At 40.5% G+C, this 12,173-nt stretch overlaps 1 protein-coding gene across 3 annotated transcripts in view; it reads left to right on the top strand.

Annotated features, from left to right (window-relative positions):
• The window catches only part of plxna4 (plexin A4), a 243,640-nt gene that overhangs the window by 137,978 nt on the left and 93,489 nt on the right, over positions 1–12,173 (top strand). For all 3 annotated transcript variants that reach the window (XM_067582264.1, XM_067582265.1, XM_067582266.1), the window contains exon 4: positions 4,526–4,654. In XM_067582264.1, the coding sequence (XP_067438365.1) occupies positions 4,526–4,654 (129 nt within the window). The remainder of the gene's footprint in view (positions 1–4,525; positions 4,655–12,173) is intronic.

The following is a 12,173-nucleotide window of genomic DNA, read 5'->3' as shown; positions in this document are numbered from 1 at the left end:
CAGCATGTTGTATGACTTTGGATGACATTTTGCTCCGGCCCACTCACCTCACTGTATTTGCATGGCCCATGTCAGACCACAGTGATACTTTAGTCAGCAGCTTATTCTGGCTTCCACCAGCAGCATGTTGGTCATGGTGTGTGTTCCAGCCATGGTGTGTTAGTGTGTGTGCCATGCTTAACAGACTGCAACTCTGTGTGACTAGCCTTCCTTTTGCCACCCCAAATCCATGCCATAGCAGGCAAGGACACAATTCTGCAGTCTCCCCTCACTGTCCTAACTCAGAAACATAGTTATTCTCCTTCAGTTATTGTGTGTTCTTTGTGCTTTTTCCCCATATGTGGTGTTGCCCAGAGGGGGTTGTCTTTGCTGTGTATTTCCTGCACTTAGCCACAACCATCATCTGCTCTAGCACTACAACATTTGTATTTTATATCTCCCCTGAGTATTGACTAAACTCCCCCTAAAATGTGGGCATTCTATTTCACCATTTGATGTAAAGTAGTTTCTACACAATGGCATACCAGTTCACAGAGATGATGTAAAATCAATAGAAGTGCGCATCTGTATCACCATTTTCACTAAAATAATGTTCCAGAGGGCCAACAACTTTATTGAACCCTGGTATATAAGGTGTCTTTTGGACTCTAATTTTTTGACATTTTAAGAAGTTGGTAGTATGTGCTTTCTTCGATATTTTGCACTTTGCATTTTTTCCAGCATACTTGCTATTAATTTTGTTGTACAAGATAACACAAACAGTTTAAGCTCAAGTCTTTAGTATTTTATTTCTCTAGAGTAGTGTATGTATAATAAGACTCAGTGTTGCAATTTAATCTGCTTCAAAATGGATTCCATGCAGAGTCAGAGGCAAGAGAAATGTGCTTTTGTGGTGCCAATATGTGGAAAGTAAGAGAGGGTACGCCTGTGGTTTTCACACCGGAATGGCTTCCCTGTCTGTATCACACCTTCTGCTAGCTGTTAGCCCCATGGAGAGAGGGAGATAGTCACTTTGGGCACATTATTTTTTCATTGACAGATTCAAGGCAGATACCATCTGCACAAGGGGTTGGATTTGTTTTTCTCTGCACTGTAACACTGAAACAGTTTTATTAATTTATCTACAGTTGTCAGTATTTCTGATGTATCAACACTGCCCTCGCACTCTGTCCAACACAGTGGATAGTTACTAATCTCAGAAGGTCTGAAAAAGCTTTGAAAGCATACATATTTCATTTGCTCTGAAGGTTTGTGTCTTTTTGAGCATAAAGGTCACAGAGAAAATATAATACAGGTGCACCTACTCTGTTTTTTTCCTGCAAAAACCACTGTCTTCAGTCTACAGTGATAGTGTTGGTATACTTTTTTGTTACAGCCACTAGGGGGATACAGTTCATGGCCAGAGTGGTTGCTTTATGGAGGCCTAGGATATTCTCTGTAAGATCTGTGATATAGCATGTATCTCCCACGTATTCACATGGATCTCAACACACAGAGCTATCGAAGAAATATTTACTGCACACATTTTGCAGGACTGAGGAAGTGTGCTCTGTAAGTTAAAAGTGCCAGTAACTCTTCCCACTCTCCCCAGAGTAACCCTCATTACCATATGCGTAGCTCCAGCCAGACAGCCTGTGTGAATGTGTGTGTGTGTGTGTGTGTGTGTGTGTGTGTGTGTGTGTGTGTGTGTGTGTATGTGAAAGAGAAAGAGAGAGTGAAATGCCACTGTTTCTGTACATGTGAGTGTTTGCATGAACACACTTCCTTGTACAGTATGTGCATTTATGTGTGGGCCCAATGCATTTCTCACCTTCCCACTACTCGGAGGCAAAATGAAGTCTGTCTGGCAGTGAATTTTCTATTGTGTAGTGCTAATGTGATAGCAGAGATTAGCATTGTAATCCATTTAGCATAGAGCAGCTAATCCACTTTATTACTGTTGAAAAGGAATCAGATAATATTGGCTACCACCACTGTAGCTGCCTAATGATTTTAGGCTGATGAAAAAATTACTTAAAGATATATTAATAATTACTGTGGCTGACAATGAAAGTAGGATTAGGCGTTTCATAACAAATCATAATCATTAGCTTTGGCTTTTCATCAAGGGAATTAAAGTATTGATTGTGTTCAGTCTACTCTGAGTAGGCTGTTTGTCTGTAGAAAGTGTGTGTGTGTGTGTGTGTATTTGTTTGTGTATTTGTAGAGATAATAATTATACACTAGCTATTAATTGTCATTTGATTTAGAGTACTATAGACTGCTTTTGGATATTTTGGAATATTTATCCTTTGTAGCACAGAGTTTGATAGCAGAATGAATTAAATGCGCTGTTGACATTGTTATAAAACACACAAGCCCAGGGTGAACCTGCTGTGTTGATATAAAAATACAGGGTAAAATTGCTATTAAATCTCTTTTATATGTTCCAATTATTGCACAAATAGGTCTGCCCTGTACAACCTGATTTAAATCAGTCTTTTTCCCTTGCGTGTTCCCCTTCAGTCCCAGTGTGACTAAACCAGCCAGCGACGCATGCTTGAGGACATGCTGTGCTCTCCCTGGTGGCTCATTTGTTTTGTTGGTGGTCAGATTGAGGGATAATATACAGGAGCTTCCTCTTGAAGCCCCTGTGCTCCCTGGTGACTGTGGATCTGTCCCAACACAATAAAACTCTACATTCAGAAACTGCCATAGACTGTCTGCCCTTTAACTCTGTTCAGCAATTGGCTCCACACTTCTCTAATATGCAGTGGGGGTAAGCTGATGCACACACGTTTTTGCATACATGCACACACACACACACACACACACATAATGTGTGCTGCACACAAATGCACAGTGCCTCAAATTAACCCACCCTATCGGGCAGATTAGATAACCTCACCCGCTGAATCTGGCCCTGGCTCGTGTAGAAGTTTCTTTCTACCTTCCTACCGTCCTACCTTCCCTCACTTCTTTCTCTACCTCCTATCTGCCTTCTGTTCTTTTCTGTGCAACTGACCCAAGCACACACAATAGTTCCCAGTGAAAGTGTGTGAAGCTTTGATACACATAACTCGAGGTCCCTAGAGATCAAGATCACTACAGAAGCTAAGCAGGAGGCAGGGCGAGAGAGGAAGAATGACTGAGAAAAAAAGAAGGAGAGAGAGCAGGGTGAAATCAGGGTGAAAGACAGTGCCTGTTTTAAAGAAATGTCATGTTGTGAAACTAGATATCGGTAGAAGCAGCAGGAGTAGCGCAGGATTTAAACTGCACCCTGTGTACTTAGGTTTCTCTCTTCGCTATACAGTAGCTTGTTTAAACAAAGACAACAAAAAGTGCCATGGGATGGTAGCAGAGGATTGGATTCATTTGTTTCTGTAATAATGAAGGATAAAGTGAAGGTGGGTTGGACTGTCATTCAGTCAGTAGCTTATTCTTGTTTCTCAAAAACTGAAAGATAACCAGTTTTGTTTTCAGTGAGTACAGCACAAGTTCACCAAAGGGTTTAGTTTACCTGCCCAGAACAATTACGGCTTTTTGACCTACAGTGACTGTAGCTTTAGGCAGGCCGGTTGAAAGGTATTTTTAATGATATGCTGACAGAGAGAACACAGAGAGTATGTTGTCATCAGCGTATTGTAATTAATCATGAAGTGACTCACCTGCCTGCTCGACCATCTGTTTCCTGTCCAATTATCTTCCGACTGCCTGTTACCTGTGAACCCTTAAGTGCTGAAGAGCGCAAAGAACTACCAAGAGTCATCACAACTTTAACAAGACTTGCTTCACACCTGTCCACAAGCCCACACAGGCCTGTGTTTATGTGTGTGAGCGTGTATTCTAATGAGTGCTGAAAGTCGCTTGGGTAGGTATGTGTCAGAGTGTGTTTCTGGGAAATTACAGCCAGAGGACCACATTTAGAAAGGATAATTTGGAACATACCCCTGTGCATGTGCGCCCGTGTGTGTGTGCGTGTTTGAGTGAGTGACTATGTAAGCAGATGTTCGGGCACAACCCAGAACACTTCCATCACACTACCAAGTGTGTGTGGGGATCTATTCCATGCACTTTATGCTGAGTAAACACACCTAGGGGCCCACAAACCACACCTCTTGCCTAGATGCCTAATTACCGTAATCACTTTTGAATGGCTGAGAAGAGAGAAAGATGAGCTTCACAGATACAACACAGAAAGCCATGATGCATGAAAGAATCCTAAGGCAATATGCAGTAGATTGTCAATTTTGCCAATAATAATGTTTAAAAGTAAATTTTCAATGATACCTTTGCGCCTAATTGCACACTTTGTTGTCCTAGACACCACCTTGGTTCCATTGCCTAGTCCTTCGTTGTGGAGGGCACTATTACCAATCCTCTTTGTCACTCTGCTGCTGTTTTTCCTTAGCTTTTCTTCATATCGGTGTTATATTTTTTAACCCTGTCATTTACTCATTCTATTTTATTTACACAATAACTTGTGAATAAATAAATTATGCATGTTAAATATGTTAAATCTTTATGTGCTTCTGTGTTTTTCCAGATCCGGGTAGATGGCTCCTCTCGTGCTCTGCAGTATGAGACGGTGCAGGCAGTGGAAAATGGACCCATCCTCAGAGACATGGCCTTCTCCTCTGATCACCACTACCTCTATGTCATGTCTGAGACCCAGGTCAGACACACAGACGCACATACACACTATCAAAAGCCCTCCTGCTAGGTTAATATCATAACCACTGGCATTTATCATTTTCTTATGTCACTGGGTAAAGTAACCTTTGGTGTGGCATAGAGGATTTCATTACATCCAGGCTGGAGGAGAGAAAAGGATTAGATGGACTGTTGGATGCTATGGCCATGTCTTTTTATAGAAACTGACTGTGAGGATAGAGCTGGAGTGAATAAACGTGTTGAATTATGGGGAGAGTGGAGAGTGGTCTTAGTCCACTTGTGTGTGTGTGTGTGTGTGTGTGTGTGTGTGTTCTGTGCACAGACAGATTCACACTCACACACACAATCTCTCTTAGTGCCTTTGATGACATGGAATGTGGAGCGAAATAGCAGCACTCTGTGTAATGGACACAGACACAGAGAGACTGTGAATACCTCTATCAGAGGCAAAACCTCGCTAAAATAGCATCATGGATAGTCTATAACACACACGCTGTGTTCACACGAATGCGAAAACACACACACACGCCTATGACTCACTGTGTTAAGTATTCACCTTCCCTTTATATGACACACAAAAACACACACAACCGCGAGCATGTAGTTGCATTATGTCTTATACATAAGTAGTGTCGGGCAGTATATGTTGAAGAATGCTCAGTTATGTGCATGTTGAGTCAAACATCATTAGGATAAATAGTGCATTAGTAGGTTTTTTTTCTGACCCGGACACAGACAGTGCCTTTTTAAAGTCATCTGATGACTGAACATAAGTTAGGTGAAGTTAAACATCATCATTTGATGGATGCCTAGTCCTTTTTTGTCCTCATTCTTCTGCAAAATCATTTCAGTTGTTAATTGTGCTTCCAGGGAAATAAGTCCAACTGAGTCCTTATCCTGAAAGTTAATTCATCATCACAGAAACAGTAAATGCACAGACGTGGTACCATTTAATGGCAAACATTCTCTTTTCCACGATGCAGTGTTAAAGGGTTAATTATCAGATCATTGAGGCCAAATCAGGCCACCAGTTGAAGAACCCATGGTGGATCTCTTTCACTCTAGTCTAGCTCATTGTCCATTATTAATGCAACTGTTAGAAATAATATTGCAAAAGCTCTGAAGTACAGATGATGTGCACATCATTCCCTCTCTCCCTCCTCTTTATCTCCTGTCACCCTTAATCACAGAAGGCCATTGCCATTTTGTTGGCAGCGATAGCCTAGTTACCCCTGCATATTGTCTGCAGCTTCCAGAGGATTATAGACCTCACTGGCACCATGACACAGCCAGTATTTACTAATGTGTAGTGCAATGTTTGTGTGTGTGTGTGTGTGTAAATGCATGCTCATTTTAAGTGCCCAGATTATTGTGATAACACGTTTAAATATCAGACAGACTGAGTTGAAGGTGCCCTTTCAAATGCAGCTCTCATCGCCTCTCCTGAGATCTCAGTCAGTCCATCTGCAGAGAGAGAGCGAGAGAGAATGCGAGGGAGAGACACAAGTGAGCAGAATAAGGGCATTTAGGATCCTATTTTGTCATGGCATCCAATTACCACTCTTGCAAATCTGTTAACCAGCAGAATTTTGTTTTCTCCCTTTTGGATTGCAGTGCATGTAATTGGGCTTACAGAAGATATCACAGAATAACAAATGAATTATTAGGAATACTTAATTTTCATTTCTTCCCATTATGTTAGATTCCTTTATGTCTTGGTATTATCACCCAACATCATGTTACTAATTTAGCATTTTTAATTTGCATGCCAATTAGCTTATATTGAAAAAAAAAAAACAACTAAGTGAGTTTTTCTGTCTAATAGTGGTCCCGTGTGTGTGTGTGTGTATGTTTGTGTGTGTGTGTGTGTGTGTGTGTGTGTGTGTGTGTGTGTGTGTGTGTGGCCTTCCTAGTAATTAGTCTATTAGCCTAGTTAGAGAACTGACCTCCACTAACTGTTTAGGAGAAACATCTGGGAATTACGATGCACACAAATATAGAAATCAGTTAATGAACACAACATATGTACACACAGAACACACAAAAATATACGCATAAACCCAGTGCACACACAAACACACTGCTACAGTGCTGAACGGTTTATAGTGAGAATGAGAATGAATGAATGAAACTCAAAGAATGAGACTTTTGCTGAGCCATGAAAACCCCTTTTGATGTTTGTTGCCTAAACAATTCATAGTAATTGTGACTGACACTGATATTTTTCTTATTTCACTGCAATACGTTCATGTGCTTTAGAGTCAGTAGATTTTGTAGAGTCTATCAGTTACACTGTAATTGTGATTCTTCATGCAGATTCAGACAGCCATTGTATATAAAAAAAACCACTTATTTTTTACTGCCAGTTCCTGTACTGACTGACTGTTAAACACAAAACTGTTTCTAAATGTCTGCAGTGACTAAAAGAGATGAGCTCAAATTGCTTCATCTCAAAGGAAGAGAACATGTAGCAACAATATCAGGGGTTGTTTCTACAAAAATTCAATTCTTGAAGGTAAACTGTAAGCAGGATTGTTCACTGTCACACTGTTGCCTCAAGTCAAAACAAGTTTTATTAAATGTCAAAGGGGGTCACAGAATGTAAATACAAAAAAGATAGATACTAACATGATCCATTTTACATGTAGGCACTTGTAATTAACAAAGAGTCACCCATATATTAAATTTGCCCAACTTACCAGTCATTAATTTGCTATTGGTCCTGACACAGATATCATATTCTGAGACAGTAATCCCCCTATACCCGTAAGATAATCAGTATCCCTATATAAATATCATCTTGAATTTCTTGTTTTCTTTTTGTTGCCCTCACACGGACAAGCCAAGTTCAAAGGTCATATTGTGGTCACCCTTACATGCAGGAGTTTTGAATTGCAGTACTGCTTGCTGGATCAGTAGTTTCGAGTAACACAGACACACACACACACACACACACACCTTCCCGATTCCCAGTGGTGGCAAACGCTATTAAAGCAGCCCGAGCTGGTCGATAGCAGGCCACCTGCTGTTTCTGGGGCCTGGGACCCATACACTCAGAGTGTGATAGATGGAATGAGGGAGAAATACAGAGAGAGGAAACATGATAGAAAGACAGAAGTGAACGGGGCCCACAACAGGAGGTTGAGAACAGAGCTGGTCGATACAGCTCCTCTCCTGCTGTTCTAAGACAGCCTTGAAACCCTCCCCTGCAGATTGGTGATGCCAGGTCTGGGGTGGATCAAGAGACAGATCCCCTCCGAATCTTGCCTGTCTTCCCCAGGTCAGTGTAAGATTCCAGTAAGGACAGCAAGGGTCAGAAGGAGAGAGGGTGAGAGATGGACAGAGAAAGGGTACTAAAAGTATGTAGTCATAAATGAGTTACAGGTGTCCAGCAGGTTTTATATTTCAGTGTAAGGAGGCTGCATGCTGGGACTTTGAGACTCTTCTGGAGGCGAGTGTACTTCTCAAATATAATATTTTATTTATATATATATATATTCCTTACTGTATATAAATATACAGTAAGGAATACAGAGAAACCATATTAAGACAACAATAACTGATTGCTCAGTTTGAGTTGCTTGATTTCTGCGGTTGATAATGAAGTTGATAATAAAGTTGATGATGACAACAACTTGGAGGAACTTGAAGAAAGGCTCAGTTATCTTCTCTTTTTCATTAACGCTAAATAAATGCAAACCTTGTCTTCACTGCAATCATCCCTCTCAATCACAAAGTGAATTGAAGAAAGTAAACATAATTACTTCAACCACATAACAATTGCCTGGCTCAGTGATTCTTTATCCCTCTCAGTAGCTAGAAAAAATTGTATTTTGTGATTATTGCCAGCAAAGCCATTTTAAGTGCAAAGTTTCCTACCATCGCTATCTCAAAGTGAATGAAAGAATGTAAACATAACTGTTTGGGTCTATAATGAATGATAAGGCATGACACATTGCTATAAATTACTAATTAAATTACATTGAGGTTGGACCACTGCAACACCTTGACAGAGACGTATAAATTCAGCTTTAAGGAGGGGGGTCATGTTGAGAGTCACACTGTACTCTGCTTGTCTGTGTCACATTATACACTCAATAGAGAGGGAAACTAGCCAAATACTAACACAAACACATTCCAATGCAGCATTGTGTACTGCAAAAATTATTCAGATCCAAGTCATTATATTCTCCCACAGTTTTCATTTTCTCATCCTTTTATTTAACTTTTCTTTCATCCCTGCAACATCTCTTTTTCCCCTTTCTTTCTTTCCTCAATCCTGTGAATATGTCATCTTTTGTTTAGTTTGCTTTTCTTTCAGGATTATACATCTTTGGTCTTACAAACTCTATTCATTTCTAAGGGGATTTGTAAAGTGAATGAGGATTCATCCTTTTGTGTTCCTTGCTCCTCTGTCTTCATCTCCTTTCCCTCCATCTTTGTTCCATTTCTAACCCTCTCACACTACCCATTATCATTTTTACCCAACTACATCCCCCCAGTCCTCCATTCCTCCATTTTTTTCTCACTGTTCCTCACTAGCGGAGTAATCTGTCATCCCTACCCTCTCATTAATTCAGTGATTGGCTGTCTTCTAATTGGAAATTTCACTCCCTCTCTCACTGTATCTCTCTCCCTTATACGCACTCACACACACACTCACACACATGCTGTACACACGTTGTCTTATTACTGGGTTAAATAGATGTTCTGGTATAAAGAGGACAGTCAGATTATAGAATGTGCTGTTATTATGGATGTTAGAGTTGCAGTTTGAGTGACAGGGGCAGGTCAATCTCACTGTTAATATGAGCTGGTACTGTAGTCCACTGTGTTACCATCCTGTTAACACTGCTTCATCTGTCAGCCACAACGAGGACATCTGAGTAGAATGAATGAGGTGGAGATGGAGGTGGTGGTGGTGGTGGAGGAGGAGGAGGTTGGGGGGTCATTTCACTGTCAGTTCAGTGTTTAAATTAACAGCACAAATCACACACTAACTGAGCATGCCATTTTAATAGGTGCATAAACCTATTGTAGAGAGAAAAACATCTCTTGAAGTGTGGAATGGGAAGTTAGCCCAAAGGTTATTGCATGAGGTAGAGTTTTAGTTCTTTCTTGTCGAGCTTCAACAAATAAAGATTGTCATTCCAAAATAGAAAACATTAACATATAATATAATGAAGAACTCAAATTTCCATTTTCAATGGCATCACTATTGTGTAAGATACAGCAATAATCCATAGTTGTTACATTGTTGTTTTTTTTTTGCAAAAAGAGGACCATTGATTAATTTATGTATCTAGTTACATTAATCCTTCAAGTTTGCCAAAAATTGTTTTTGTGGCATCTTTGCTCTAAATACATAGACTCATGAATATGCATTTCAGAACAACTAAACAGATATATCTTTGAATACACAATGTCCGATGTTATCCACAAATATCTACAGCAGGCTCCAAACGTCTGAGACAGACCTTTGGACCCTACTGTATGCAGAATGTTGTACGAGTCAAATTAAATGAAATGAAACTTTTTTTTTTGGACCCAATCATGAGAAAGTAATTTAAATGAACCAGGATTTGCTGTGTCCTCTGCAGACTCAGTATGATTTTGATAGCAGAGCACATTACTCAGCGGCTGGCTGTGCTGAAACTTGACATGGGTTCCAGGGCATTTTGGAGCAGCTCAAGCTGTTTTTGTTGTGTCTTAGTCATTCAATCCATCCTCTAATGTTCCCATAGCCATATCATCAACCTCCAGCAACCCAGAAAACACATCAACTTATCCTGCTAGCAACTAATTAGTCAGTCAGTGGCTAGATCTTCCTACATGGCTTTAATGCTTAAGTTTTTCTCTTTTTTTCAACATATACTGAGGCTTTCACATTCAGCATATAAACTGTTGCTGGAAAGTGCTGTGACTGCCACACTCATGGTACTAAATTATTTATATTCAGCGTAGCAAATGCAGATCTGTAAGTGTGAATTATTGAAAATGTGTACTATAGTGGGGTGAGATCGTTCAAAGTCAAATGCTTTTTTTTTCTGTTTTGAACCCCCCGAGGGAAATCCGACAAGCCAATTTGTGGAAGTATCGCGTCTTCGCATCTCATCAAAGATGTTTAATACCAGCATCCTTTAATTTCTATCAGCGGGGGAACTTTTTACCACATCCCTTACAGTGTGGCTTCCTCACCCCTCTAGTGTGTGGCTGTGAGTTATGAAGGTGTTTAGATGTGCATATTATGTTGTGTCCCAGTTATAGCTGCAGGCTGCTGTGGTCTAAAAAATGCTAAGCAGGCCCAGTTGATTCTGATTTTGTATTAACAAGAGGAAAAGATCTAAGTGGCTTTGAAAGAGGGTTCATTGTTGGGGCACGGATGGCAGGAGCTTCAGTCACAAAGACTGCTCAACTGGCTGGTGTTTCAATAGCAGCAGTGACTAAAGTGACATCTGCATTTAGATCTATGGGAAAGACATCAATAAACAGGGTCAGAAATTATGATTGACAGCGCACATTTGATGAGCATGATGCTTGTGCATTAGTGCGATATGTAAGGAAAAACAGAAGAGCAACTCTTCATCAGGTGACTGAGAATGTCAATGCAGGACATGATCAGACTGTGTCAGCAAGAACAGTCCGTCGACAATTACAGAGGGATATTATAGTAGGGTTGCAGTGCATAAATCCCTCCTAACAAAGGTGAATGCACATTTGAGAGTTTAGTGGTGAAAAAAAACATAGGCACTGGTCTACAGATATGTGGAGAAATGGGATATGGTCAGATGAGTCATCCTTCACCATATTGTCAACAAGTGGATGAGTGCATGTATGAAATGGGCTTTAGACTGCGCTCTCCACCACCATCATCAAAACATCAGGGAATACCCTTTGGGAGAATGGTGTTCATCCCTCCAGTAGAGTTCCAGAGAATTGTAGAATCAATGCCAAGGTTCATTGAAGCTGTTCTGGCAGCACATTCTGGCCCAACACCTTACTAAGACACTTTATGTTGTTTTTTCCTTTAATTTGTCATCCATCTGTATGTTGCAGCCATTGCTGCCTGACACACTTCTGAAAAATGTCAACAAAGTGGGGCAGACAAGGTTGGCTCACTCAAAGTCCCTTTTGAAGTTTTACCTCTCTCTTTCTCACTCTTGTATTCTCTTGCTGCTTCTCTGTATATTCTGGAGTCTTGTATTCCTCTATCTTTCCTTACTGCAGATAGTTGTGAATGCGCTAACACATTATTCTATATAACAGACAGACACTGTCTAAATTTTGTCATTCATGCAAGTCATCATCACCATCCTCTGTCACTACCTTGGCTGTTGGAAACAGTCCAAACTGTGCACTGTGTCAGCATAATACAGGCTGATTTTTTACCCAGGCTATGCCCAGAGGGCAAGATGATGTAGATTGTGCAGAATTGTTTGTATGTGTGTGGTTAAACCTTTTGCACCTGCCAATGGGAGACAAGGGCTAAATGCAAATCCTGTTTTTGCATCCAAGGGTCA

This window comes from Thunnus thynnus, chromosome 23, assembly GCF_963924715.1.
Source record: "Thunnus thynnus chromosome 23, fThuThy2.1, whole genome shotgun sequence".
NCBI classification, from domain to species: domain Eukaryota; kingdom Metazoa; phylum Chordata; class Actinopteri; order Scombriformes; family Scombridae; genus Thunnus; species Thunnus thynnus.
Note: the sequence above shows the minus strand (reverse complement) of the source record. Positions and strands in the feature narration are given on the sequence as shown.